The 26,261-nt window shown below is 43.1% G+C and overlaps 1 protein-coding gene across 11 annotated transcripts in view; it reads right to left on the minus strand.

The window, feature by feature from the left end:
- PAX2 (paired box 2) overlaps positions 1-26,261 on the minus strand; it is a 95,514-nt gene that overhangs the window by 47,307 nt on the left and 21,946 nt on the right. For all 11 annotated transcript variants that reach the window (XM_039708772.1, XM_039708777.1, XM_039708771.1 and 8 more), the window contains 2 exons: positions 2,384-2,469; positions 248-367 (listed from right to left, as the gene is read on the minus strand). In XM_039708772.1, coding sequence (XP_039564706.1) covers positions 248-367; positions 2,384-2,469 — 206 coding nt within the window. The remainder of the gene's footprint in view (positions 1-247; positions 368-2,383; positions 2,470-26,261) is intronic.

Consider the following 26,261-nt stretch of genomic DNA (forward strand, 5'->3'; position numbering starts at 1 on the left):
ACTTGGGATCAGCTCCAGCAATGGAGACGGCTCTCTGCCTGCTGAGCAGATGTCTGGAGACGCAGCCTGTCATGAAAGGCCTCGGAAGAAGAGCATTCCAAGCCAGCAGGGCAGTGGCGGGGAACTGGTCTCTGTTGCTAAAACTGATCTAGCCCCTGGAGCAGCTGCAAACCTTGGCCTGAAATTGGAGCCTGTACATGGGGACAAAGAATATAAAAGGGAGGATGAGCTTCTCCCCTCCCCCTACCTTCATCACGTTTCCTCTTCTCGCCATTCGACCGAGGAATCCCCAGGATCCCGTTAATGGAGTAAGAGCCCACTGGATCATTGGAGGCACTGGAGACAGGAGGGGATGCTGTGCTGGGCACTGGATGAAAGGAAAAGGGAAAAAGGGCCATCAGGAGAGCAGCACAGCACTCAGGGATCCCCAGCTGAAAGCTATGCTTGCCACCAGTCTAATAGGAAAGCCTGGGCACTAAGCAGACTCCTGATCCCTCATGCTGAAGGACTTCCTCTACTGCATCCTAGCAAAGCTGCATCCCAGCTTTGCTTGTTCACTTCTGTACTGCAGCTTCATGGCCTTCCAATAGAGGACCATTGATAACAAGTAAATGTATTCCATCAAGAAGCTAAATGTTGTTACATCCCAGTTCAGAGCAGGCTTTCAATTGAATGAAATGCTGCATAGGCCACATTCTCTAGTGACTTCATAGTCCATCCATATATTACCAGATCATTTCCTCTCAGTATTTTTTCATCAGGAGTGCACATGCTCTGTCTTAGGCAGACTAGCCTCTTACATGCCCACCTGAAACACTTAGTGAAAAAAATACCTTCTTAACATAGGTTAGAAGCACTTCACTGCTGGCCTATTAAATTCAGTTCCCTACTGCAATGACTGGGTGATACATGCTACCACCCAGATTAATGAAAACCTAGTGCCTTCCTTTTGTACTGACCAATATCAATAGGCAGAATGCTCTGGCCATTTGGCTGTCCAAGATTGCTCATGAATTTCCAATAGATCAAAAGTGACAAGTAATCCAAATTAGAAATGATCCCTTCATGATAATCAGGCCTTTAGAATATAGACCTGTGCATCCAGCAGGCATACCTATTGTGTCCCAGTGTATCCCAGTTCTCTTACAGCCCACTATTCATCATTCAGCTCATAAAGCACTGACCTGAAGCAATCAATACATCCAACAGAAGCCTTTCAGGATGGAGCAGAACCTTTCAACACTCTCCAATGTAGACCCACTTCCTAGAACATCCCAGAGCAATGAGAGACTCCACTAGAAGCACTCACAGTCACTATCCCAGCTCAGCCATTGCATTCCCTAGACATTGCACTACTGTTCCAAGAAGGAATCTGCCAGCTCCATCTGTTGTGATCAGTGATTGCCAGTCCAATGAGCAAGTCCATAATAAAAGGGCATCCAGAAATGTTCTTCCATATTTGCTCATTGTAATTCTGGATACAGTTTATGTACTGGACATCTACCAGCTCTGTCCCATGCAGAGGAGGATTTTCTGGTAAATCCTTGTGTAGCAGCAGATTCTCAATAACCAACTTATGTTGGTCTAAGAAAGTCTTAGGCCATAATAAACCACCGTTTTTCACAATATCCCAGCATACTGCATGTTTTTCCTGCACTAGTTTGTCACTAGATAAAGCTATGCTGGCAAGAGCAGACATATCCACCCCACGGCCCACAGATTAGAAAGTATCTCATCACATATCTAACACAGTACCTCTAAACAGACTAGGAGGCATTTGGTTACTGTATTACAGCCTCCACCTTCTGTTCATCTCAACAAACCAACAAAATATCTCCCGCAGCAAAAGAAATATGCACTTTCTCAGTGAAATATACCCATGGGATACCTGACTGCAGAGCTAGAACAATGGAGAACTTAGTTGTGAGGCAACTGGAATATCTTACCCATGTTTGTGTATTACTGCCATTTAAAAATGAACCATTTCCATCAAAGGGAGAGGAGAAAAGAAAAATTGGTAGGGAGGAAAAAGAGATTCAAGGCAAGGACATGGTAAAAGGTGAAGACTGATGGTTAGACAGGACAGCAGTAAATACTTCTCTATAAGGAGATGAAGGAGAGAGCATGAACATGAAATGGACGTTAAGGCAGAATCACTTAGGCAAACCCCTGCTTTGGGTTAGTTTCGCTGTGATTCACTTCTCTGCAATGCAACAGGGGAGACAAATAATAGAAAACTCTGATTTTCATGGAGGCTTCTTTCCCTCCACCCCTCCTCCCTTTTGCTCTGCTTAGCATCTGCTTGTCAGACTTTGTTCCCTCAACTAAGCTTCATCCCTGTTTCCACTTGACCTGTCACCACCCCTCATGCCAGTCTACTTACCAATAGTATGTCCTGGTGCAGTCACACCTGCCCCACTCCCATCTGGTGTTGGGTGAAAAGGTTGCTGAACTTTGGTTCTGATGATCCTGGAAAAGAGAGAAACACATTCAGAACTCAAATGCATCTTCTCCGTGCCTTTGCAGACCCACAGATATCAGAACCTGAAGGCTCAATCTGAGCCCTCAGTGCAGCAGAGTGGCTTCATTTGCCTTGTGATCCTGATTCTACTGCTTTAATAGTCCAACTTTCAGAGAATCGTCCTATTCCTGCTCTGTCATCTTTATCCCAGACTTGGGTGTTCACTGCATAAGGATGGTGTTCAGTGAGCAAGCTAGGATCTTCTGGATGTTAACAGCTGCATTATCATCTATGGTCTGATCTGTGAGCATAATCACAGTGCAGTCTTCACAGCTAATACAGACATGGCTGAATTTACAAATGGAGTAGCTTTAATTTCATTGTCTGCCTGAAAAATACCCTTCTAACTGACTAAATGCTTTGTCCTGTGGAAGGTTTGCCCAAAGCCCTTGCCCTTCATAAATGAGGGGAAATCAGAAGGCATCTGTAGGGATTGGTGATGGGATATAGAACACCAGGAAAAAAGTGTCCATCAAACAGGGCAAAAATTGGTGTTTGTCAGGTGGTGAATGAACACAGCATGGGAACTCAAAAAGACATCACAAAGCTTATAATGTAGCTCAGAATGACAACAAACTGAACTGTAATTGTCAGTGCTCTGTTTCTTGTTACATGAAATCTTTCACCTCTAGGTCACTGGTTTAAATCCAGCTGAGGTCAGTGGTGAAAGAAAATCACTAGTACCTAGTACCTGGCTGGCAAGGTCCCTGACTACTGGCAGATATTGGGTATCTGTGGGTTGGGAAGAGCTGTTCCACCAAGGAACTCAGTAAATAAGCCATGATCTGTGAAGGCCTTGGAAACCAACTTCCTTTCTGAGATTAGAAAAAGCCTCTCCTCTCTTCAGCCACTCCATCTGGGGTGTAGCCTGCAGATTCTCTTTAGCCTGAACTTCTGGAACTCTTAGCCCTGCATTACATTAGCTTTATTTTCTACCCAAAAATCTCTCCAGATGGTGAAAGCAAGTAGAAGATTCTTCCTGCCCACTTGAGAGCTTCCCTTAAAAATCTGTTCTAAAGATAAGTTGGCAAAACTTTAAAGAGTAAATGTGTGGCTAGTGGGTGATATGGCATGGATAGAGATAGGCAGAGACATTGTGGGGGCAATTTTTAAAAACCAACTTCTAATTTTTAAAAACTACTTCTGAGAATGAAGCCTTCTTAGGAAAAGAAAGAGAACATCTCACCTCAGCATGTCAGAAAACTCTGCTACAAGTTTGATGAAGCCTGACCAGTAGCTGGAGTGCCTGGGACATAGCTGGAGACAGAGAATGTCATGGTTCTAGCTGAGGATGGAGATCCAGATCCTCACTTCATATAGATCAGTGGTACCAGATGCCCTAATCTATAGTTGCTGAGAACCTATACAAAAAGTGTCTGAAGGCCTCAGGGCCAGATTCTGAGGTTATACGATTAGTACTAGGTGAAGAGCTGATCTGAAAAGTGTACTACGGCAAATAATAAAACTTTTTTTCTTCTTTTTTTTTTTTCTTTTTTTCCCCTCTTGTCTCACATTCCCCCTAAAACCCCCTGAAGTGCCACTCTGGTTGTGTGAGTTTATTGATTTCCCCCAGCCCAGAGAAACAGAAAAAGGGGATGGGGTGCAGGCAAAGGGATGGAAATAGAAAGCTATAAATTATTTGTGACAGGAAAGCAATAGTGCCAGAGTGCTGAGCACAAGTCCCGTGTCACTATTAGATTCCTTTTAGCCTGATGACACTGTAAAAGAGGTTAAGTGTCTGATGGAATCGTACACCTTGGGGGCAGGGGCAGTCCAGGAGCAGAACAAGCCACAGAGAGCGGGTATATCAATTCTCCACGCCAATAATATTCCCCTCATTGATCGCAACACAAAGTTCAAAAATCTCATTATAGCTAGGCAGTCCTGGAACTTTTTTAAAATCAATAGAGTGATATAATATATGTATACTTTGTATAAATGTTTCTATCCATCCATCTATCCATCTATCCAAAATCTGCCTGAGGGTGTCTAAGTTAACCTACACATTATACTGTGTTATGTTCTATTGTAGTGTAGCATGGTGAATGGATTAGAAGATTTCCCCTGCAGCCTTAGATGACATATTATAAAATGTCCTGTTAGCACTGAGATGACATCAGATGGTTCCATTCATACTGAGATATGACATCAGATTTACTATTTATACTGGGAGATGGCACCAGGCAGCTCAGCTTCTACTGAGGGGAACCATAAGATGAGTCTAATTATACTGAGATGGCAGATCAGGCTGTGCTGAATCATGCTGCATGAAAATTGCAAAGTTTCAAAAACCCATTTAGAGTAAAACCAGCCTGTGAAACACTGCAGGTATAAAATGCCTGTCCATAATATTCCAAAACCCAGGCAGGGGATGAAGAGGAAGGTTGAATTTCCTTTCCCACTCAGTTCGAGGTCTCTTGGCTGAGAACACCAGTTAGTGCCAGTTGTGACTGTGTTTACTGAGATGTGTCCATTAGGAACTGGAATGAGACTGACCAGCTCATTGCACCAAGTAGCTGTCAGCTGGTAATGATTTTCGGTCACTACCAAGCAGGGCCAGATTTCTGCTAGTGACCCAGAGGTGAAAGGCTCTGTTCAGAAACATTCCCTTCCTAAGAAACTGGTCTTATGTCAAAAGAAAGTGTCCGGAAACTGTGAGCAGAGGAGAGCAGTTCTGGCTGTGCTGCCTCCAGTGGCTTGGGTCAAATAATTTTTGGGATCAAATGCACAGTGAACCTAATGAGGTATCTGGTAGAACATATTTTCTATGGCTAAAAGAAGAGGCAGCTCTTGAAAAGACTCTCCCCAGCAGCGTTCCTTCACCCTGAAGTCATGACTTGACTCCAGTGTTTTATGGAAAGAGGGGAAATTTCAGGACTCTAATGCTCAGTGCAGAGCACGGCAGTGCATCCCCCTGGGTTGATCCACTTAGGGACAGCGAAACACAGCAGAATAGCTAGGCAGCACTGCTGCTGCTTTGAGAGGCTTCAAGTGAGTCTGTCCTACAAAAGACCACCTAATGAAACAGCAGATGAGAGATGAACAGAGCTGACCTGGCCCTGTAGTAACAAATGCAGCATAATAATGCTGTCTTTAAACTTCAGTGTTGCTGAAAGCTTCTCACCCTTACCAGGGATTGAAATACGCACTAAGCCAGCTCTGCTGCCTCAAATCTAGGATTTCTGGATTACTGCTGTATAAGAGGTCACAAAATCTCCATCACCTCTTGCTGTCTTTGATAGGTTGTTCTTGCCTTCAGACACTGGAGAAAGACAAGTCTTGCAGATTACATCCTTAGCCCTTCCCAAAAGCCGAAGGGACACAAGTCCTGGCACACCAGTTAGCAGTGCTGATTTCTTGAGATAAATGCCAATATTTTCAAACATCTTTTTCCAAGAGAAATTGACCCTTTGGACTAAATTCATCCGTGCTCTAATTCCATCACAATCAGTGACTCCAATAACAGCATTTGTATTTAATTAGGAACACAAACTCGTACTTACTATAAATTCCCATTTTTCATTTTCCAGTGGGAGATTTTTGTAGAAGTAGACTACTTTGAGTTTTGGATAATATAAACAGATTTAATGCATAACCTTCTGAAGTTTCAGCAACAGGACATTTATAGATCTTTGATTGCAGTAAAGCAACTGAACTTCATTTCACAATCTGAATTTAATATGCAATATTATGTTAAGTGATGGCATATAATGTCATTACAGTAAATAGTATCATATTGTGAATTATACATCCATCCTGGAATTCATGAGTTGCTATAGTTGGCTCGTAGTAACTCCTTCTAGACTTAATATTACATACAGCACCAGCTGAAAACAATTGCTTATTTCTAAATGCCTTTGACTTTCTTAAATGTTCAACATTAGGTCATCAATTTCCAATGTTTGATTTCTATTTCATTATTTTTGTCAGTTTTAATGGAATTCCTTTTCCTGATTCTGAATACGGATGGACAGACAAAACCTTCTCTTCTAGTATTACAATTGTAACAAGCTCTAATCAAGAGATGTAACAAGAAATATTAGAAGTTAAAATTAGCTGAGCCAGAGTGCTTTCTGAGAAGAACTTTCACTCCTTGTAAATAAGCTAGAAGAAAATCACTTCTAAACTTGTCCAGAAATTATTTGGTAAAAGAACGTAGAAAAGATCGCAGAAAACTCACCTTGCTTCTCTGACATTTCTGTCCATACTCTCTTAAAGCCTAACATACTCTGTAGTTTCTTTCTCTTACTATGGCTGGCAGAGTGTTTTGACAGTATCTCAAATTAAAAAATCATACTAGGGCTGATCAGAGTGAGATAAAGTGGGACTGAATAATCTGGAGTCACAATCTAGCAATTCTCTTAATCCTGGAAGAATAGAGTGAAGTTGAACTGAAGGAAAGATTGGTGTGTCCTGCTGCCTCAAGACGACCCTGACAGATTTCAGAAAGCATTGATGTCCTCACTTTGATCAGATTCCATTGTCATGGATTATTTTTGAAGGTGGAAGGATACACTCAGCAGAGCACCAAACTCCTTGTAATTGTTTTGGAGTATTCATATTTTAAATGCTCCATATTAGAAGCACATTACAAGACCCCAGGGTGTGCATTACTGGGCAATTAAAGCGGTTCTTGGAAGGCTAACATTGCGAAGCTTCAGCCTTTTCTCTGCGCTGTGTCCAGGGGCGGCTGTGATGGCCAAGGCACACACACCCTGCTGTGCCGCGCTGCTTAATTAGTGCTGGGCTGAGCTGCTGGGCCCTGCCTGTGCCTGGGCTGTGCCGCTGGGCCCCGTCCGTGCCGCTGGGCCCGGGCTGTGCCACTGGGCCCGGGCCGTGCCTGGGCTGTGCCGCTGGGCCCTGGCTGTGCCGCTGGGCCCGGGCCGTGCCTGGGCTGTGCTGCTGGGCCCCGTCCGTGCCGCTGGGCCCGGGCTGTGCCACTGGGCCCGGGCCGTGCCTGGGCTGTGCCGCTGGGCCCCGTCCGTGCCGCTGGGCCCGGGCTGTGCCGGCGCCACGCACAAGGCAGCCCACGGGGCACACAGGGCAGGGCTCAGTGAGACACAGCCTTCTCTGCATCAGATGGCTTCCCACAAAAGGCCTGGTGACCATCCCAGTGCTGCTGGCAAAGAGGGACAACATGGGATGAGAAGAGGCAGCTTTGGGCTCCTTGGTGGAAGTCCCCATGGAGCTGACAATGTCCCACTTGCAGATTGGTGCTGCAGAGGCATAAAGAGCTCTGAATGTGGCTTTGGTTCACAAGGAGACAGTCTTATGTTTCTGTTGAAACACAGCTAAATTCACAGTGGGCAAAAGAAGAGGGGAGGGAAAATCGTGTTTGCCCAAAGTTCAGAATGGAAGGCAAGCTTTGTAACATGGTGAGGAAAAACAGCCAAGGGATTTGGGGGCAAAGGAAGGGAAATAGAAAGTCTGATAGTTAGAGCCTAATCCGATTTAGGGAAGGGCTTCAGTTCTTGCTCTGTCATGGACCTCTCTCATCAAGAGTTTGGACAAATGGCATTTCTCTCTGTGCTCTGTTTCCTGCCTGAAGTGTGAAGATAGGAGCATTGCCGTGCCACCTGGGGCACAGTGAGGACAGCTGGAAGGAGGAGTGAAGGGCTCAGACTCTCTAATAAACAGGGGCCAAGTAAGTGCTTCAGCGAGCTGTAGCACAGTATTGGCTTCGTTCTCCTGCTTGAAGCAGAAGTGACATGTACCCTGCTGACAGTGGCTGTTTGTGAAGGGAAATGGGCAGAGGCAACAGGAATTGTATTTCAGCTGCACAGGCTTTCATGGTGGTGTTTGAATTTGCAGCGGCAGATGTAATTGGGAAAATCAGAGCTGCAGTTACTACATAAAAGCCAACCAATAATTTCTCACAGGAAGTAGGGTGGGAGCAGTAGAAGCTACTGCTCTCAAAATCTACTGCAACACTTAGAACCTTCAGAAAAACAGCTGACATTGGCAGGAGCAGCTTCCTCGCTAGCTGGCCTGGGGCTCTGGCACTCCTGCCAAGACAACAGAATGCCTTCAAACCCTGCCATATTCAGGGGCCACAAGCGATATTCACACATTCAAACTTGCTTCTATCATGAAAATTGCGTTTCCTTCTCCCTAGCTTTTGGAAAAGGAGAGAGAAGACGAGTGATCATGTACTATGTTAGCATATAAGCACAAGTATGATAGATTAATTAGATTTATTAGATTGATGGTCCTAAAAGGTACATGAAGAGAGATTATCTGTTTTCCCAAAGCTTCCAAATAGATGAGAGGTCAAAAGGGAGGTGCCTTACATATCTCAAAAGACAATCCCAGCCCTCTCTGAGGAGAATTGACTCTGTATGTGCTGTTAATCTGTGTAGGTCCACCAATTTCACTGGGGCTAGACTGACATGCCTGCAGACATGGGGAGAAAAGTCACTTTGTTCCAGGTTAGTCTGCTCAGTACAAACACAAGAGAAAACCCAATCCTGCCTGTTTCTTTCACTGCATTTCTTGACTGCACTCTAAGACACACAATTCACAGCATCAGTTTTACTATCTGAAGGGCTTAGAGTGGAGCTAGGATTTTTTTGTTGTTTTAAATCAGTGACCCATGATGACACCATATGGTTTTATTTCATTTAATTTGAGCAGAGCATTAACGTTCAGCTTCTAGCAGATCTCTACCCATTCCCATTCTGCTGTGCTACATGGTACAAGTGCAGACATAAGGAAGAGGCATAGAAAGAAAGAAAAGAGAAGATGTCTGCCTTCTGAGAGTAGATGTGCCAGGCAGGAGGCTGGTTTGCCACCTCATTCTGCTGAGCAATAGCATGCAGCTTCATGCCCCTGGTACTGATGATTGGCAGCAGTCAGCCCCATGTGGGTAGGTTGCCTGGCCTGACCCCTAGAATGAATTGCTGCATGAGGCTGTAAGAACCATTTGCCCACCTGGGAAACAGGTATTTAAGAATATTTGCTGTGCTATGCAAAGCTGTGGCTATGGAGCTGTCAGGACTCAGGCTGGCTGGTTTAAAGGTGGCTAAAGTATGTCTGCAAGAGCTGCACTCAAGCAGTGACTGCAGGATAGAAATGTCCTCAGGCAGGTGTTTCTACTTTCATTATACTCAGTTCATGTCTGGAAGACTTTCTTCCAGAAATTCATTTAAATCCAAACATTTAGAAGATATCATACAGGTACCAAAATACTGTAAGCAAACTTGATCCTGAGTTTTTGACATCCTGGTTTTAGGATGTCAAATTAAGGAATTAAGGAAATCTTAAATGACAAAAAGAGTACTGCTGGTCTTGGATATAGAAACACGGGCCTGGGAGGAACCACCTGGTCATCGAGTCCAAATTTTGATACCATAGGCAACCATGTAGCAGACATTCAACTCAGAGCATCCATCAAAGTATCCATTAAAGCAGTTACAGATCTACCTTTCCCCCTCAACAAATTCATAATCTCTGCAACAGAAGACCAAAAGCTGTAGAACTAGCAAGCCACAGGAAGAGAACAGGAGAAAAGCATCACTAATAGCTAAAGTGCCTTTCATTAGCAAGACATTTCTGCCATGAAAAGACCCAGAAATTTTTGACCTCTTAGGAATTAAGAATTGTTTTCTGATTACACCTGATTCACTGCAATGATGTGTAGTTCAGAGTGCCAACTCTGCAGTCCAGAGTGTCATCTTCTGTTACCTCTAGACTGGCCGGCTTGAGTGCTGCCAGCAGTGCTGCTGCAGCAGCATGGAGCTGGCATGGGGCACAGCCCCACGAGCTGCCAGCACACCGTGACTGCCACGCCGCGCGGGCTGGAGCTGCCAGAGCAGCGGCTGTGCCAGCCAGTGAGTTAAGAAGACCTACAGAAACACACGGGCTTGCCAAGGTTAAATATCTTAATCTGGAGTCTGGGAACTTTTAATTGAAAGCTTTGCTTTGAGCCCGTTTCCAGTTATTAAAATTCAGGAGTCTGTGCTGAATTCCTTGTGGACATTCATTTTGATTAACAGAAGACATGTGTGTACTAGGAAGGGAGTCTTGAACTGGGAGGAATCAGATAAATGTAGATAACATTCTCAGCCCTCTTGCAAGTTATGCCATACCTGGTATTTTGTGTAGAGCCTCAGATCTTGAAGATAAACAATTAGTTCAGCTTTCATTTAATACCAAAGTATTTTTGGCTTTCATAACTGCAAGGACCGGGTGGAAGTGGGATCTGGCTGACTCCCAAGGGGCCAGAACTGGAGGCAAAGGAAAAATTCTTATTTACAGTATTGGGAATTTTATGCCAGTCTCTTAATTTTGCAGGGTACTGACTCAGGACTTTTTAACTTTTGGTTTTGGCAGCATTATGTATTAGCTGTGTATTATCTCTGTATCCTGCAGAGTGCTGCACTGCAGTAGGTGCTTGCATGTGTTGGATAAGTAAATGTTTCCCTTTACAAGGATGTCATTTTGTGTGCCTCCTTTACACTCCTCAGAACTGGGGAACATTTTCATAGTGGACCCTTTACTGTTAGAAGATTTTTGCCAAAATTAAAAAAAAAAATGCTGAGGATGTGTTTATTAAATCGAATGTTATTTTTACCTCAGCTTGTAAAGAAATCAACAAAATTGTAAGAAAAATGTAAGTATTATTACAGAGGAAAATTTTTGGGGTTTTCCTTTAAAATTACCTTATTCAGGTGAATTGGTGACTATGTTAAAAATAAAAATTATATGCTGAGATTTTATTGAAAAAGTAGGTGCCAACTACTCTGAAATGTGGAATTTTAATAAAGTTCTGTTTCAAAAACACGCAAAAAAATATTCACAGGGGACGATTTTGCCTTCCTGTTCTAGTCCTTGTTGTTCTTGGTATCATTTATTCCTTGCTTTGTCATGTCACCCAAAGCAGTTAAGTACAAGTGAGCACTTCAAGGTGTGGTGCTGCATAGACTCCCAGCATCAAGTTGGTGCCTGTCTCTGTAGAAGACTGTCTAGTTTTCATATTTGTAGGACAAAGCCAGTTTTATATAGTGAAAAGATAAATCTGTAACCAGTCTGTTTGGCTCATGTAAATCACTGTCAGGTCAAATGTTTAGAGATACATGCTGTGTGTTTATGTGTCCATATTGTGTTGGCAAATGCATTAGCATTTGTTTCTTGGTATGTTTTAATTCCCCACACAGCCAGCATACCTGTAGGTCTGTATTTATAACTGTGGCTACATGGAGATAGACATTTGAGTCACATATTAAATATTCAGGTCCCATGAAGAATTAATAAATATTTTTCAACATTTCAAGTTTTAACAGAGTTTTATGGGAAAATATTCAGATGTGTGGCTTGTAACCATCATCAGCTATCTATATGGATGTTTTTGTAAAGCACACACTTATTACAAATAATAACTCACAATCACCTAGCACTAGTCTTTAACAAGGGTATAATATCTCTGATGTAATAGCTAACATATCTGAATACTGATCCATAATTTATGTGGAACCTTGCCGTATTGTAAGGCCCATACCTGTGTGTACATTTGCATCATTATGTAAGTTTGTGGATGCAGAACTGCACTATTCTTAAAAAAACATACCTGGCTTCCATCTGATTACCTACAGAACTGTGTGTTTCCATGAGCCTTCACCAACCTATTGTACTCATCCTTTGCTGTTACAGTTGCAGTGGCTGGTGGAGTACCCTGAGCCTCTGGGTTCCCTTTTTCTGGCTCCTGCTAGAAAACTAACTACTGAAAAACAACTACAGTCTCTGTCCATAGGAGCTGGCAGATTAAGGGTTTATCTAAGTAAGGTTCTGCAAAATAATTTGAATTAACTGAATATGTGAAATTAAAGTGGTCTAGTTAAACTGCATTACACCTCTGACTCTCTTGTTTAGAATTAAGGCAGCTTTAATTTAGTTTAGCTTAATTCACTTTGGAAATGAACTTAATTCAATTTAGGACACTCAAATTTTGAATAAGCACCTGAACAATGTTTTAATGTTTTTAACCAATGCAGTTGCAAAGTTAATTCAGATTAATTTTCCTGTTTGCCCCTGTGTAAACAAGCCTGTTTTCTATTCCCTCTCAATGAAACCATCTCAGCTGAGACTCCTTCAACAACTCCGAATTGACAACTACCCTCCCAAGAGGAGCAGTTTAAATGATCCTCCCACACGCACAAGTGTTTCCTTATCCCTACATCCCCATGCAGGCAACTTTTCTCCCAGTGAGCTTTAGTGATCTCTAAGACTGATTTGTCTAGAGCTTGACTTGCTGAACCAGGCACTAGCTGGGGTAAACACAGAAGAGATGCAGCAATCATTTAGCACTGTCTGAAAACCTGAGTTATCAGTATTGAGTTATTCAAATTTTGCACTTTAGGATTTTGCAGTGGAATACAACATTGCAAATTACGATATATTATTTCTGCAAATCATGATATCCTAGAGAATTTTAGTGATTTTATTCAATTCCATTATTTCAAAACATGGTCCCTTTAATCTGAATTATGTACTTGTTCATCTAATGAATCAGAATGCCTCCAGCTGTAAATCAGCATGTATTTAATTTTTTTATCTAACTTAAATTCAACAAGATCAGTTGCAATCAGGATTCACAGGCACAGGAATATAGAGGGACGTAGGCAAGGGTATTTAAAAAACTATACTCCCTTCACATTTATTTATTGAATGTCTAAGAAGGTAGAAGGTAGCGTAAGGTGAGCCAAAGATTCTATCATGTCATTTTTAGTTGCAAAATCAGCCATGAACAAAATAACCTTAGAAGCAAGACAGAAGCATATTTTAATGCAAGAATATTAATATTTTTAGAGCATCATTTTGGAAATTTGAAAATTTTCATTACCTTCCTTAATTTAAAAACACACTGTGTATTTGGTCAAAAGATACTTTAGGAAGGAAATTCTGTCAAATAGCTTTATCACAATGCAAAAAAACCCTTGAAAAATTGGCTTTTGGAAAATCTCATCCCAGAAAGCAGCTGCCCTAAGATTTTGCTGAAAAGTTAACCAGACCAAAAAAAACCACAAAGAAATCAAAGTAAGCCACTTAAATGTCCCAAGCCATCCAGTGCTGTTTGATTAGATGGTTAGACAATATTTTGTGTGCTGTTTTTTATGAAGTTATTGCTTATGAATAGTGTTATTTGATGGCTACAGCAGATCTTTGAGTGGTAGAAAATTAGCATGGTTTCACTGAAGCAGCCACAGTATAATACAGTAAGGAGACAGGTCTATATATTAATATGCTTGTGCAGAATACACTTCCGTGTATGTGGGCATCCATTTATGTGCAGCCAGCTAAGAAGATGCCCCTGGAAGTGAAGCCTAGGCCAGCAGAAGCAGTGACTTTCAGTGTGGCTGTGCTGCTCTGCGGGGCTGTACTGCTGTACCAGTGTGTGTGCGTGTGCTCATGGGTTTGTACGCACAGCCCACTGCAGGTCTGTCTGGCTGGCTGTCTGTCTGCAGGTGTGCTCCCCCCTCTGTGTGTGATCTGGCTGCGCTGCTTTCTCAATGTCAATGAGCTCAGTAAAAGCATGTATGTATTTGTATCGGTGTGTGCTTCTATCTGCATATGGATGGGCTTGCCTGGTGTCTGTAGATCCGTTTCTTTGTGTGGTTTGTGTGTCCCTCCTGTGAGATGGGGGCCTTCTTGAGGCCTGATCTCGGTCAATGTGAGCACCTTCATTCTCACAAAAGGCACCATCATTCAGCTGCAAAAACACAAACTGGGCACCAGGAGAACTGGATCCCTGTTGATGAGCTCTGTGAGTGAGCAGTCTTTTAATTCACTCCGTGCCTCAGTTTCCCCTCCCAGCCTGTTTTTAAACTGAGACTGTGGACACACACTCCCTGCTACTATATGGGCATAATATAATTCCCTGTGTGAATGGCTCTATCTGGTTCAGTCAAGACCCTGAGTCCTGAGAGGACCTTCTGATGCTATGCCACTGCCTCCCAGTAACATGCACCCCTGCAGGTACCTGCCTCTGTGTGTTTGTGGTTGGGGTGTCCATCTGTGTACTTTGTGGCTGGCTATTTGTAGTTTTTATCTCCCCCATGTACAAACAGAGCAGGGGAAGATGGAAAGGAAGGAGTTATTAAATGCCAAGCGGATATGCAATAAATCCCATTGATTTTACAAACTCCAGCTTGTCTTCAATCTCTTTCCATTCTTTATCCTGGGGGCATTGCAACAAAACCCTATTTTAAATACCTTTTCTTTCCCTTCCCGCTTCCCCCTCCTCTCACTCCCAAAAAAGTGTCAATATTTTATTTGGATTTTTAACTTCGCTCCATAACAGTTGTTTGACCTCCTGACTCATGTGAGTCACATAAATTCTGGGACTTTATTCAGGAGCCATGTTCCTTCTATTGAATAAGCAATTTGGGAGGGTGAATTAATGACTTGTGCTGTTGCTGGAAAGTCCCTGAAGAAATATTAAAATTGCTTGCAGACCGAATCAATACTCACTGAACACCCAGCATGAGGACCTGGGCTTTTTAATGGCTACAAGCAGCAGCACTGGGTAGAGGAAGGGGAATTCCTGTACACACAACACACGCAGGCACACACAACCAACAGTAGCCTTCCCCCAGCCTTGCTGGCTCTTTCCACAACAGCACATTCTTGTGCATGCAACCTGCTACGAGCTGCTGCCTGCTGTGCCAGGGAGAGGACTTACAGTCTCGTTCCCCCATCTCCCTCCCAAGAAGATCATGCAGGATTTGCAAAGGCTGGCTGTTTGGACTGTGTGTTAAGCACTTGGGTTAGCATGTTCTGGCACTATCTGCAAGCACAAGAAAGGTTGATTATTTGTGGCCTTATGAGCCTGTTCTATGTGCCACTTTGCTTTTTTCCTCCCTGAAGAGGAAACACATTAGTGCTGTGTTAGGTTTGGGGGTAGTGCTGTGGTTTGGGAAGAGGATTTGGCTGTGTTGCACAGGCACGTCTGTGAGATGGTTCTGTGGCTTTGGGTGCTGAACAGTATTTTGATCTGTCCACAGTGTGAATTTGTTTTGTTTGTAATGTTCTGTATGATTTCCTTTCTTATAATGGCTTGTGTTTTAGTGAGGTTTGAATGTCATGCACCCCTTCTTGTGTTAAGTGTGCCTGCATGATGCTTTTGGTCATTGAGCAGGTGTCACTTCACTAGATCAGTCTATTTCAAGGGTGGGGGTGCAATCCTGAACGGTTCTGAGTGCCCTGGGAGTCCACCAGCCTCACTAGGACATGAATGTGCTCAGTTGTGCTGCTCAACAAGGCTTTTATGTTTGCTGCTCACTAGACTGACAACTGCCAGATTTTGCCCATACCCTAAGACCCCTCTGGCAAGGGTGAGTTTTGTTACCAGAGTTTTCAAGTCTCCCTTGGGAATGTGGCCCCATGTTTTGGTGTTTTGCCCTGTGGTCGTGAATGGCTGTTTTGTATTCGCTTGTTGGGCGGCTGTTATTGTGTATTAACACCAGGCTGGGTGTGCTTTGTATGTCTGCATGTCTGTCTCATTGATTCCATCAGTATTATTTTGTAATCGTGTGATTGAGTTAGTGTGCATTTCAGGGCTCCTGTGTATTGAATAATGATGTCAGGGATTGGGTTGTTTGACTGGGTAATGGCCTCTTTTCAGTGTTGTAAGTGAATGTGTCCTTCTCCTGTTTCCCTGTCTCGCTGGGGCAGGATCACTTACACTAGGTGATTCCTTAAGATGCTCACATGCACTAAAAGAATATCCCTTTGGCTCACGAGCTCTCCCTGCCCGCCGGGTACGTCTCTCGTGTGTGTGACACGTGGGGTGGCATGTCCGGCTGGTTCCAGCTGCATGCTTCAAGGTGTGTGTGCCTTCTGGTGTACTCAGGGATTTTGCTAAGACCTTTCATTTATGTTTTTGGATAAGGTTCTTCACAATCACATGCATGACAATTCTGTACAGTTTCAAATAGATTTGACTGAGTCTGTGAAAGGACCTATAAATTACTACATGTCTTCAGTGAAGTGCACGCTTGCCTTCGCAAGGGTCTTCTTGTGTGACTTTCTACATTAATGCATAGAAGGGCATCTGTGTCAGTTAACAGATGCTTCTGATCTGTGTGTGACTGACTAGCAATGTTCCCAAGTCTGAACTGACCTGGGTCTCCCATATATGTAAGAAAGAATGGGATTCTGTGTCAGCAGCATTTAGCAGTAAATATATGTGTTAAGAAATTTTAAACGTACAATGAATCTCTGGGTTTGTGCAATGGCTTCTGACTTGTGTGGGGATTGTGCAGTAATGCTTTAAGACATTGTGGCCACATTTGGTCCCTTGGAAATGAACAGGAGAGTTCAGTTATTTTTCAGCTGATGATTATGTGTCATTGCTGCATGAATTTATTTGCTCTGCACAGGCAATGTGTCTGGCATTGGGCCTGTTCTCTCCTTCCTCGGCCATCAGGATTTAGCCCAGCAGCAGTCACAACCAGACAAAGTCTATGAAAAAGGCCGTGAAAGATCCAGAAAACTTCCAGAGAGAATTTTCACTTGTATCCTCTCATCAAAATATCTTATCAGGGAAAGATCTATGACCTCTCTTAGTCAGGCTGTCTATATGGCTGGGATTTGGCAAGCCAGTGAATTTAGCTTATATTTTTCAGTGAGGTTGCTAACAGGTAACTCCTTACTCATCCTTGCATTAGCTCAAGCCTTGTTACTTCCCTCGGTCTCTTGTTTGTGACCTCACACTCTTTTCCCCACTTTCTCCTCCGTATTCTGGCCTGAATTTGACCTTGAACAGATTACATGATCCTTAGCCCAACCACTGCTTTACCAAATCCCACCCCTCACACTGGGGCAGCAGCATCAGGGTAATAGGGAGAAGGGAAAAAAATGAGGGAGCGAGGAAGGGAGAGAGGGAGGGAAAGAGGGAGAGAGACCTGTTTGAAAAATAATTGGAGGCTGTTAAACAGAGGAGCCCAGCATATCACTCTAGTAATGGAAATAAATTCCATTGTATTTGCATTTTAATTTTCCACATAAACAAAGGCCCGGAGTGAGCTGGCTTCGCCAGAATCACCGGCCAGAATTTAATTAGAAATGAAAAGTTTATAGGGTCCTCTTTAATGCGATTAATGCACAGTTAACATTTATCACATACATATGCTGGAATCGCCTTTTTTAAGCAACCACCGGCCATGAAATGAATTTCTTTTCAACTTTTTTAGCATGCGTGAGGAAGGCTGTCTCTGGTGAGGCGGTCCAGTGAGCACACTCCTGACAGCTTGGTAAACTGCAGCCCACAGAGGCTTAGTAGCCCCCATCCTCACTGAGGAAAGTTCAAGGTGGCTTAGAGGGAAGCATGGTCTAGTGGTTAAAGCCTGAGGTTGGGAGTCAGGGGATCTGGGTTGTATTCCCAACTCTGCCACATGCTCACTGCATGACTGACTTGCTCTCAGCGTCTGTTTCTCTGGGTGTTAAAAATAAAAGAGAAATCAGCTGGAAGAAGATATCTCAGCTCCAGACCCCTCCGTGTCTCAGTCTCTCCAGCAACTTGCCCAGCCCTGTTGTATGGGAGCTGGATTGCATCCTGTACTGTGCTGACCTCTCAGCTCATCTCCCTGTGCCTGAGCATTCCTGTGCCAGCTGCAGGGACAGGGGAACATCCGCAGAACTTGCCTGATGTGAGAGGCTGGGCCTCCTGGAGGGACTTCTTTACAGTGCCCCAGCTGCCTGCACATTCATATGCATCTCACATGAGCATGAGTTGCTGTGGATCTCACATTGCTTCTGTGAGATACACATCTTCCTGCCAAAGAGCATGAGTCAGGAGTGGAACAAACTCTGCCTTTGCAGTGTGGGAGCCCCAGCAGCCCTGCCACGAGGACCTGTATTCACTGCTGAGACAGCTTCATGTTCCTTAAGGGGATCCCAAACATACCAGTTTGGTCCAAAAAACTACTAAGAACAGCTTGTGAGATACTGGATCCATCAAGCCTGAACTTCAGATACTAACAAAAACATACTCAGGAGCAGCCACCAGCCCTCCTTGTGGAAGAGGTAATTATGCCTCAGTCACCCTGAGAGGTTGCCCTGTGAGTGCTTATAAAAAGCTTGAGCTTGTCTGCACATGGATGCAAGGGAAAGCAAGTCTAAATAAAGAAAAATTATCAATATCCTTTCATTGCAGAGCAACAATGAGATAAAAGGCCAAAGGTGAACACGTCCCTTGTTAATCTGTGCCCTTTCCAGAGCCAGAAGGGTATCAGACTTGTCGCCTCCCTGCCTCCTCATGAGTCCCAGAGGAGACCATGGTCCCTTCCCTATGCCCCCTTCCCTGCTCTGGCTGTGTGGCAGGCAGGTGACAGCCCCACTCTACTCCCACACTTCCTTTCCAGTCTTGCAGACAAGCAGAGTAAATAAACCAGGCCCATGGACACAGAGTGTTAGCGTGTTAGGGACACAGCAGGGGAAGGAGGAACATGAAACCTCTATTGATCCCTTGAGGAATGATGTCCCTTCCTTATCTTATCAGATTCTCTTCACTCTTCAATTATAGTGTGTTGAAATTGGCCTCTTAACCCAAACAAGATAAGCTGGGTAATGAGGAAAAGAGTGCAAGGGGAAGGGAGAGGGGAGAAGGGCAGAGTCCAGTGCATTAAACTATAGCTATAATTAGAAATATCTCTTTTTGTGTAATCTCCTCTGCCCCCACTATCCCCAGGTATCCTCTTCTTGCATCATGTATCAAGTGAACTACCACACATCCACTCCCTGACAAATGTATCATTCTATATATGCCCCTCATTCCCTCAGTATTCCCTCACACTTGGTACCCACAACAGGCACATGTCCCTACATTTGTGCATGACATTTTCTTTTATATATGTATTTGCCCTGTTGTACACCTTTTGTGTTCACACATGTCAGCAGATGCCACTTTGTCATACACACGCTCGCACATGTGTTTGTGCTAGTGATGCTGCCCATCTCACTACCTGTGTTTCCTCAGCACATTGGTGGTACAGCTCCCAAAGCACCTTATCCCCACATCTGTCCAAAAGAACTGCTGGAGAAGATATGAGCACTGTTAGGACTCCCCCCTGCATCTGCTCAGAGCCACAGTCCATCAGTGCATTTACAAGGCTCTCCTGCCCTCGGGAAGCAGTGGCACAGAATCCCCAAGCAGAGTCCCACTGTATTGCCGTGCCTTTGCTCACACTGTGACTCCCTGCATGTAACTGCAGACTTGCAACGTTGTTTCCATGGATAGGACTATTCTTAGTTCTTACACAGACCGATAATACCTACTTGGTAAAAGTCTATACTCCCAGCTGGACATGTTGCCCTAGTGATATGCCCACTGCTCCTCCTTGTACACATGTCGTGGGGTATAGGGCATGTCTCACCCAAATATCCATTACAGAGAAGATTGTCTGTTGGAACAATAGAGACTCAAAGGTTTATCTGCACAAAGGCACCCAGGTTTCCATGCTCAAATTACTTCACTGTGCACAGGGTGATCCTGGAGCATATTCAAGAGGTGCAGAAAGTGCTTTCATTTTGGAAGATGGTGCTCTGAGCAGTGCTAAGGCTTCATTTACAGGGCTGGCATCCTCCTCATGCATGCATGCTTCAAAAGACTGTGTTCCCCAGGATCACTTTATCCCTTGTCTTTCACAGTGCCAGGGGCATTTCCTTGTACACACATCCACCTGAAATGGACCACACTCCCTTCCATTTCATGTCACCCTCTGCCACCACCTCTCCCTTTTTTTTCTGTGGGGCATGAAGAGCAGTAGGTATACCATAGACATGTATTTTTCTTTAAATATTTGCAAATCACAAAACTCATGTAAACTGCAGAGGGGGTTTACAATCACGGTACTCATCTTTTTACAAATTTGTTTGTGCTTTCTCATGTGCAAGCATACATGAGAAAACTCATCCTTGCAGTTCCTCTCTGCTCTCCAGCCTGCACCCCTCACAAGAATCTGCATGCAGCCAGACCCACTTACTCTGTCTCTATCCTGTCTGCCTTCATACTCACAGACCCTAAACTCAGGCACACATGTAGCCTGAAATTGTTAAAGCCACATAAGGGAGTTGGATGTTAATACTGAATGACTCGGCATCTTATTTGGCACAGTGGCCCAAACTGCCTTCTGGAAAGCCGCAGCAGGTCTGATTTTGACAGTATACAATTCAAATCTGCTTTAGCCTTTCACTCCATCCTTATCTCTTGCTCTTTCTTTATCCAACCCACCCAACTGTGCTCTCTTCCTGTTCTGGAAACTTCATGTTGTGGCTCATCTGTCAGAAACAGTACTACATATATTGTCTCTTTTAAACTCAAAATTTGCTTTTTGTTCCATAAAGGGAATTTGGGACATTGCACATTTTCCACTCTGCCTCTGCTTGCACTGCCTTGGCACATTTGTATGTAGTGTATCCCTGAAATACACTTCCCCATGCGCTTGGTTTGCAAACATTTTATCCTTTTCTTCAGAAATGTTATTCCTGACTTTTCTCTTCTCTTATACATCCCCTCCATTCACATTGATTTTATAAATGAATATATATTTTTGTGTTTGTGTAATTTATGTATAAATGTTTAATTTTTCATGTTCAAAACTCTGCAGTTAAACAACCAAGAAGTGGCTTAAATTTAGGGAAATATTAACAGCGGGCACTATTACCTAGCTATATCATGCTGTGGTCTTTCTTTGTAGAGGCAGATGACCAAAACTTGTTCCTTGTTCTTAAAAGAATTTTTAGAGAAACATGGGTAAACCGAAAGGCAGTAATCCCTTTAAGAAGAGCCCAAATCTTAGTGCTCAAAGAATCTAGTGCAATTTTAAAGTGAGAGCTTGAAAGTGGGTAGTGGGGTAAAGATATTGCTGTTGTATTTTGGCCCAGCTTGAAACAAATGAGGATTGATTTTGGGAATCAAAGGGCTGTGATATTATTCCTTCCTGACCAATGAAACAAGTGCTTTTTTTGTTGCCAGAACTGTGCAAACTACCCTGGAACTAGAGGTGGTACATGGTACATCCTGTCTGACAGATAGGTGAGGGTTTCTTTTGTGACTTTGCTGTCTGGTTGCAGTCTCTGCTTTTCCTTGTGTAAATTAACAAGCAGACATTAGTCTGCTTGCAAAACATGGGTACCACCCTTCTCAAATGAAATACAGTGATGGGCATTTTGAGCAGAGCTGATCACTAATCTTGAAGCAATTTGTCTTCCAAGCAGAGATGGCTATTTAACCCTTATGCCTTGGACCCATAAGAGAGGGAAGAACTCTTATCTTGGAAGGAGGATCTGTTGAAAATGGAGCTAAACATAGGATTAGTAAATTTTTTCCCCAGGAGCGAACAATTATTAGAGGCAAACTCCATCCTACCTGTGTATATGTGCATGTGTTAGGGAATTGCTGGAAGCCTGGGGAACAGTATGCTGTGCAGGTTTTAGAAATGCTACAGGAACTGCAGAGCTAAGGGTGACAAAAGCAAGAAATGTCCTATTTCTATTTTTCATAGAGGCAGAGACAAGCCACCAGAATCTCCTTTCCTGAATTAACAGTGAGGTTTGGGTAAATGTTTCATATACAGCATTTTCTGGGAAGTGTATCTGTGTACTCACAGTCTGTTAGCTCAGGCTTTTGGCACATCACTCTTCCTCCTCTCTGTCAAAACTAGTACACACATAAATCCCAAGCCAGACAAAGGACAAAGGAATATCCTTCCCTGACTGCATTGAGCTCCTGAATATGCTTCCTTTTGCATACCAGCATTTTGTGTCACCATCTACGTGCCTGCTCAGAGACACGTGCTCTCTACCATATACCAATATGTGGTATCCAACCAACAGGCACATGTTCCCAAAGGTACCTATCTGCCTTGCACTTAGAGTCCCTGTATAAATGTCCTGTAGAAAAAAAAAATATGGTATAGTTCAGCTTTTTTGTTCCTTGGACCCACCTCTGAACACACCAACCTTTCAAATCTGCCTCCTATATAGTAATGTACCCTCTGCACTCCATCTATATCATAGCTCCTCCTCATTGTCTGTATGGACAGACATATTCTCTCCATATGTCTCAAACATTTCATGCATATATCCTGTAATTCTTCATACCCCAACCACAGCTATTCCTCTCCTATGGCTCCAGGATTGAACTATTGTGTTGTCCATTTCCCAGTGACAAGGGGTCTAGTTACAGGGTTATTGATTAGTTTTCATGCAGACAGATGGATCTGCCTTTGGTCTCCCCACCAAAATCCACCTCTGTATGGGCTGATTGTCAGTGCTCCAGGGATAGGATTTCACCAGGAGACCACCCTCCATGCAAACATCCTTCACCCAGGCCACGGATGGTAATAAATGGAGTCAGGCTGAGCCATAATAAAAGCAATTGAGTGGGTTACCTGTGCAGACATGAGATTTATACCTCCTCATATTTGATGTGATTGTTTTATTGAGTTCTCAGTGCAGTTAGGATGCCATTTATTTATTTATTTATATGCCTACTTATCATGGAAGAGGGGGGAGGCTCTTTCAGCCTGGCTGGTGTGCAGCCTCCGTCTTGTCAAATATGAGTCCATAGAAAAGGACTCTTCAGTTTTGCTCTGCTTTTTACCTAGACTTGGACTTGATGAGTGAGCCCTTCCCACATATCTCATTTCCTGTGACAGACAAAGATGTTTGTTTCAGGACCCCTGAATCCTTGAGGACTGTCTGAATTATGAGCCTAGTAGAAGCTAAGGGGCTGGTGTAAACCAAGACATGTGTATATGCTGATTTTCTAAAAGTGCCTCTTGAAAGAAATTCCTATTTACGCTGTGCCTGTTTTGGACAATGGTTTGTGATCTATGCGCAGAGCCTCTTTATGCTATTGCAATAGAAATAGTAAGCACTGGCATTTCTTCTGACTCTGTGATCACATGTAAGCATTGAGAAATATTAGCAGGTGTAAATTGATTGGAAATGAATATTTGTAAGTGCACCCTGAGGAATCTGGAAACCAAGTGATTAGATTTGTGATTTTCAGCTGGGTAGATAGCCATATAAGTGCTGCAAAATCAGCCCTCAGTTACTGGCAATAGAGAAAATTGGAGGCTGGTGCTGAATATCATAGTGTCTAGTATTTCATCACAAGCCTAACCATGGCTTTTTGGGTTTTCCAGCTCCTCCAGTCAAGTGGCGGTATGAGAATTTCAGCTCTCATTTAATAAAGTATGTTGCCAGTGCTTGTGGGGGCTTGAAAAGGGACCTGTCAGCTCTCAGAAGACTCAAAGGGCTGCATTGTTAAGATGTTTTTAAAGATGTTTAATAGGAGTCAGATATCCAAATCCCCTTTAAAATTTAGAGTAGAAAAGAGAAAACAAGTGAAAACAAACCTACATTGTATTACAAGTGCTCATGATTCTTATGCCAATTACACAGTTTAGGCTCTACCTTGGCATTTTTAAACAGTTGGGACTGATAAATATGGCAATGCAGCTATAGGCTCTGATAGGTTAATTTGAATTACAGTGGGAAAAATCCTCATTCCTGTTAGTATCAGTTTAAAAAATAATAATTTGGGAGAAGAACCTTTCTGATGCTTTCATGAGTAGTAATCATTGTTAGAGCCATCTACACATAGATGGGATTTCCTAAACCCGCAGTGAGCTATGTGGGTGTCCGACCAATGGCAAATGCTTTTAGAAGTCTCTAGCTTTCCATTTATAGAGACCAACTGCAAAAGTATGATGTCTAAATATTTTGCTGATTTTAAGTGGAGAGCTTAAATTCCATTTGAATTTCACCATGCCTTAATTAAGGACAATGGAATCTAAGTGAAGATCAGCCTTGTTCAACTGTTTTGAAGTCATATACTGTTATTCAAGTAAAATGAAAATCTTTTGTTTGAATAGGCTTTGGGGTTAGAGATGGGAGTTTTCTGATATTTGATATATGTCTGAAAACATGACTTTGTTTTGTATGCACCATGTCATCATATTATAAAAGGTCCAGCTGGCCTGCTAGACCATTATCTGTCTCTTTAGCCAACACAAGATTATTTCTTATTGTATATTTGCTTGTTATTAATGCCACCTACTTATATATATTCCAAGAAATCAGGAATTCCTGTGGGATGCAATTCCACATTTTAATGGACCTCCCTATCAGAGGATACCTTCTGCTACCATTTAAATGTTTCCTTTCTTATTTGCCTCCCTTAATTCCTGCCTATAGTGCTTTGTTTAAATGTGAATCATTCCTTTCCTTTTGGAAGGACTGTGCCCTTCAGATCACTACATTGTTCTCACCCCTTCATCATTTCTTGGCCAAGCCACTTATATTTTCTCCTCTTTTCTCCCAAAGTCAAATGAGTTTTTTCCACATAATACTGATTCTGATAAGTGCGGTTTAGCTCCATAAGAGTCACTCACCCAGCACAGAACTGCAGCTACCTCTATGGCAGAATGCAGCAATAATTCAGTAGTTGCAAAAGCTTGAAAATATTTAACTTCCAGCAAAAATCAAGCTTTTTATACATCTATAGAAAAAGGAAGGGCTGGGATTTTTAGGTGATAAAGGGGCTGATACGGTTCTGAACTTCAAGGTTCACAGAACAGGGAGTTCAAAACTTCCCAGGCACAACCAATTCTACTTGCTGACTGGCTCTGTTGAGCTAATATCTCTGCAATATGAAAATCAGAAAAAATGCAGCTAGCTTATTGTACTTCCCCCCATACAACCTTCCAATGGCCAGATACGATGAATAAGACAAAGAGAAATGCTGTGAGCATTCATTTACTCTTTCAGCTGCAGTAACATTGTCTGTAACCTCTGCTTTATGAGCCTGTCCTTTATTTGCAATGATAAAAAGAAGATAATACCAGGTGTGTGTCTGATGGAAAAGAGTCTGAATTTAAAGGAGTATATTCCCTGTAATGAAGCCCTGTGTGACCCGATTACATTCTTTGCTCAGCTGAAAGCAACTGGCAGTAGAAATCTTCTACCTTGAGAGCGTGCCCTCATGCAGGAAACTGCATAGAAACCTTAGACTCAGCATCAGCTGGGAGAGAGGATTCCTGCTAGAATCCTGAGTTTCTTCCATGTGCACTAGGAAATGCCAGTTTACAAGTCCTGGTAATCTCCACTGAGTACCGTCGGACAAGTTTTCTTCACCCCTCCCTTGCACCAAAACAATGTCAGAGAGAGCCAAACCCAGTCTGCCTGACAAGTTGAATATTTGGTGTCTATATTGAGAAAACTGACTTGTGCCTACTAAATACCATCAGTGGTGATAGGTTTGTGTGACACACACACCCACACACACGCTTGCAGGTTAAAACTCGGGCAGTTCACCCCAAGTTCACTGCAGACAATGCAGTTGTCACTGTTTTTGATCACTGGGAACAAGCTGCCATCAGAGATACCCTGTACTCTTCCAGCTTCTCCCTAGACTTAGTACCTGCCTTCCAAGAATTCCAGATTTGTTCAGGAGGAAGGAGATTCACAGTGACTTTGGTGGGATGTCCTTTGGGGGATTCTCAAGTGCTGCTGGCTAGTGAAGGTAGCTCAGAAAGCTCTGTTTGTGTAATACTGATTTCTTCTGCATACAACACAGCCCCTGCTCTAATGTGCCTTCTTCTTGCCAGACAATTGTTTGTCTTGAAATGTTACATTTACCTCAATTGCATGAGCAAAAGCCTCAGCTGATGTAAAACAACCTAGCTCCAGTTTTGAACTTTTTATTGTTATGTGTTGAACTCAATGGAAATTTTTA

Source organism: Passer montanus, unplaced genomic scaffold (genome assembly GCF_014805655.1).
Source record: "Passer montanus isolate IOZ18808 unplaced genomic scaffold, ASM1480565v1 scaffold21, whole genome shotgun sequence".
Taxonomy (NCBI): domain Eukaryota; kingdom Metazoa; phylum Chordata; class Aves; order Passeriformes; family Passeridae; genus Passer; species Passer montanus.